General features: G+C 30.7%; 1 protein-coding gene across 1 annotated transcript; it reads left to right on the forward strand.

Moving 5' to 3' along the window:
* Positions 1 to 1,630: 1,630 nt before the first annotated feature.
* Positions 1,631 to 2,875, forward strand: LOC109807243 (RING-H2 finger protein ATL70). Its single transcript, XM_020369762.3, has one exon. The coding sequence runs from the start codon at positions 2,175 to 2,177 to the stop codon at positions 2,691 to 2,693; it is 519 nt and encodes a 172-aa protein (XP_020225351.1). The 5' UTR covers positions 1,631 to 2,174; the 3' UTR covers positions 2,694 to 2,875.
* Positions 2,876 to 3,166: the final 291 nt, after the last annotated feature.

The following is a 3,166-nucleotide window of genomic DNA, read 5'->3' on the forward strand; positions in this document are numbered from 1 at the left end:
TCATATGTTTTAATTATTATTCACAAATTACATTTGAAAATCAATGAATTAAAAATAATAATAATAACAACTTAAAGACATGATTTTCAATATAAAATGTCTATATCGTATTAATTATTTTATTTCTTAAATATAATGTATCATTAAATTTAATAATATTAATTATTTAATCATTTTAATGTCCATATCGTATTAATTATTATTTTTTCACAAGTGAACTTACCAGATTTGTGTCTAACCAAATAAAACAAATGATTGAAAACCAAATGAACTACCATGATCCTTGTCTCATTGAAGATTCTAAACCCTAAACCCTAAACCCTAAACTCTCTTAACAGTAAAAACAACTTCAACTTTGTTAGTGGCAGAGTAGATGTATACCAGGCCAACTAACTAAGACATTCAAACCACGCTCTTCACTTCCATCTCATTCTGATTTCTATTTTCTAACTCCATTCCACATTTCTGCCATTTACACTATTTTTTTTTTATTTTATTATTTAGGTACCTCAAATTCCCAATTTCATTTAATAACAAAATTCACCAACCAATTGTGAAAGAAATTAAACTTCATGGTAGACAAATTCTTTCAAAATTATTAAAGCTGATTTCATGATATTTAATTTGCAAGGTTTTTGTTGGAAATTTCATGTTATATACAAATGGAATTTGTGAAACTAAATAAGTTTTAAATTTAAATTCTAAGATAGTATCAAAATTTATCTTAATAATTATAGTTAAACCTACATTAATCAATGATAAAATCAAATCCATCTTGTGAAATTGAATTAGACTCAAATTCAGATTTTTAAGGGATTTTTTTTATTTAATTTAAATAGAATAAATTGTCCGCAAGCAATTTTATAATCAAGTGGGTTTAATATAATTTGACTTTTCTACAGCTTCTAAAACTGATTACATAATTAAACATTATAGAACAAACCTCACGGTGGCGGCTTCAACCCCAGAACAAGTGAATGCATACAATCATATTGTTGTGAATTATACTTTTTGTCTGTTTGTGTGTTGTTTGTGTGTCTGAGTGAGAAAAACTGAAGGAAACGAATACACTTGCCATTCTTTTTTTAAGTTGCGGAATATGGAATAGAGAAGTTTTTAATTTGGACTGATCCGGTAGTTATAGTATTAAAATTGTAGATTGCTGCTAAAGCAATAGATAATCAATAACCAATAAAATTTATCCAAAAGAAAAAATCAATAACCAACAAAATTTATACATTCAATAACACTAAACATGAAATTTCTCATTATTAGACAAAAAAATTCTTTATAGCTAGAATCTATACAGAAAAAAGAAAGGTTAGTTGTTAGTTTGCGTTAGGAGTGGGATTTTGTACCTGCACTGAGATTGGAACAAAGGTTGAGAGGGAAAAGATAAATTGGAGAAAAATTTTAGGGGGTGAGGTGAAAGAATAGAGAGGAGAGATGAATTAGACTTTTTTAATGAAATTAATTTGCTAAAATAATTCATTAACTAATTTAAATAAATTACAATAAGTTTTGTATCCAAATATTTTGGTACACATTATTAACATGAGTAAACTAAAATTTAGGCCGACTCACATCATACTAATAACATGATACATTAACTATATATATTCCAATTTGATACAGCAGATTTGTTTGTTAATATAATGCATCACACTGTAAGTGTATAACTATATAATATTTATATTGATATTTGTTGTACATAAACAAGCGAAACTGCTAACATTTTTGTCTGTACATATGATTTAATTTTGAGTGAAAGTTGCTGGCTGGTTTAAAAATGAATAGAATGACGTGGAGGCCGCAGATGATGAAGAATTGATTGGATGGGAAGAGATAAAATTTAGTAACGTTGGTTGAATGAAAGACGTGGACTAAAATCATGAAATCAGCACACATATATTAATATGGCTTATTACAAGGGTCCATTGACCTGCACAAACTTGTGAAGATAATCTAGGTCGAGAAAGTGAAATGAAATATTCCACATGCAATGCCTCATTGCCTTGTCTTCATATATTTGTCTCACCAATGCATTCATTCATTTTACCTTGATTCACACGTAACCACCCTCTCATCTCGTTGACTTTAATATAACCTTCACTAATAAGCCATTCGAATTCTATTATTATCTCAAGAACAAGGTGGTACTATTTGATAATAAGATGAGCAACCCTGCAGTTAATTCCCCTGGATTCCTTGGCTCAAGCAACATCAGTGGCTATAGCTATGGCATAGGAATTTCCGTAGGGATTCTCTTGCTCATCATGACAATCACTCTAACATCCTACTTCTGCACCAGAACACGTGTCTCAACTACTGCTCCAGATACTAGGAATAGGAGGAGAAACAACCCTAATGAACTTCAACCACATCACTCTATAGTTGATGTAAGTCTAGATGAAGCAACGATTCTAAGTTATCCAACGCTTCTGTACTCTGAAGCCAAGCTCAAGAAGGGTGATTCCACTGCAACGTGTTGCTCCATATGTCTTGCGGATTACAAGGGTAGTGATGCGCTTCGAGTGCTACCTGATTGTGGCCACCAGTTCCACCTCAAGTGCATAGACCCGTGGTTGAGATTGCATCCTACTTGTCCAGTTTGCAGAACTTCTCCCATTCCAACGCCACTCTCAACTCCTCTCGCTGAAGTTGTTCCATTAGCAACCACACAGGATTCATAGCTACAACACCACCAGAATTTTGACTCAACTTATATCACTCATTCAAAAAAATACAATTGCCATGTATGTATCCATACAGGATTTTTTTTTCTTGCTACTTAAATTGCTTGATCCTTTACTTGATTTTTTTTCTTCTTCTGTAACCTTCTTATGAGAAAAAAAAAAAAAAAAAAAAATTGGCATATCAAGGGTACAAACTCCGTAGAATGCCTCATTTTTTACTTTTGGGTCAACCCACCATTTAATATCAAAGTTTATTGTAACCAATGTTACTCAACTTGTTAGATTATCTATTAGGTCATTATATATTACTCACATATGTCCAATTCTACAAATTTCATATTCAACGTGCGAAATAATATTTATCCTATAAATTAATTTTGTAGTATATATAAGAGGAAAAAAATCTTTATCTTACAAACTTAAGCCTTAACAATTTTTTTATTTATAACTGAATCATCATTTATTTCAGC

Source organism: Cajanus cajan, chromosome 6 (genome assembly GCF_000230855.2).
Source record: "Cajanus cajan strain Asha chromosome 6, NIPB_CcT2T_4, whole genome shotgun sequence".
In the NCBI taxonomy this organism is placed as follows: domain Eukaryota; kingdom Viridiplantae; phylum Streptophyta; class Magnoliopsida; order Fabales; family Fabaceae; genus Cajanus; species Cajanus cajan.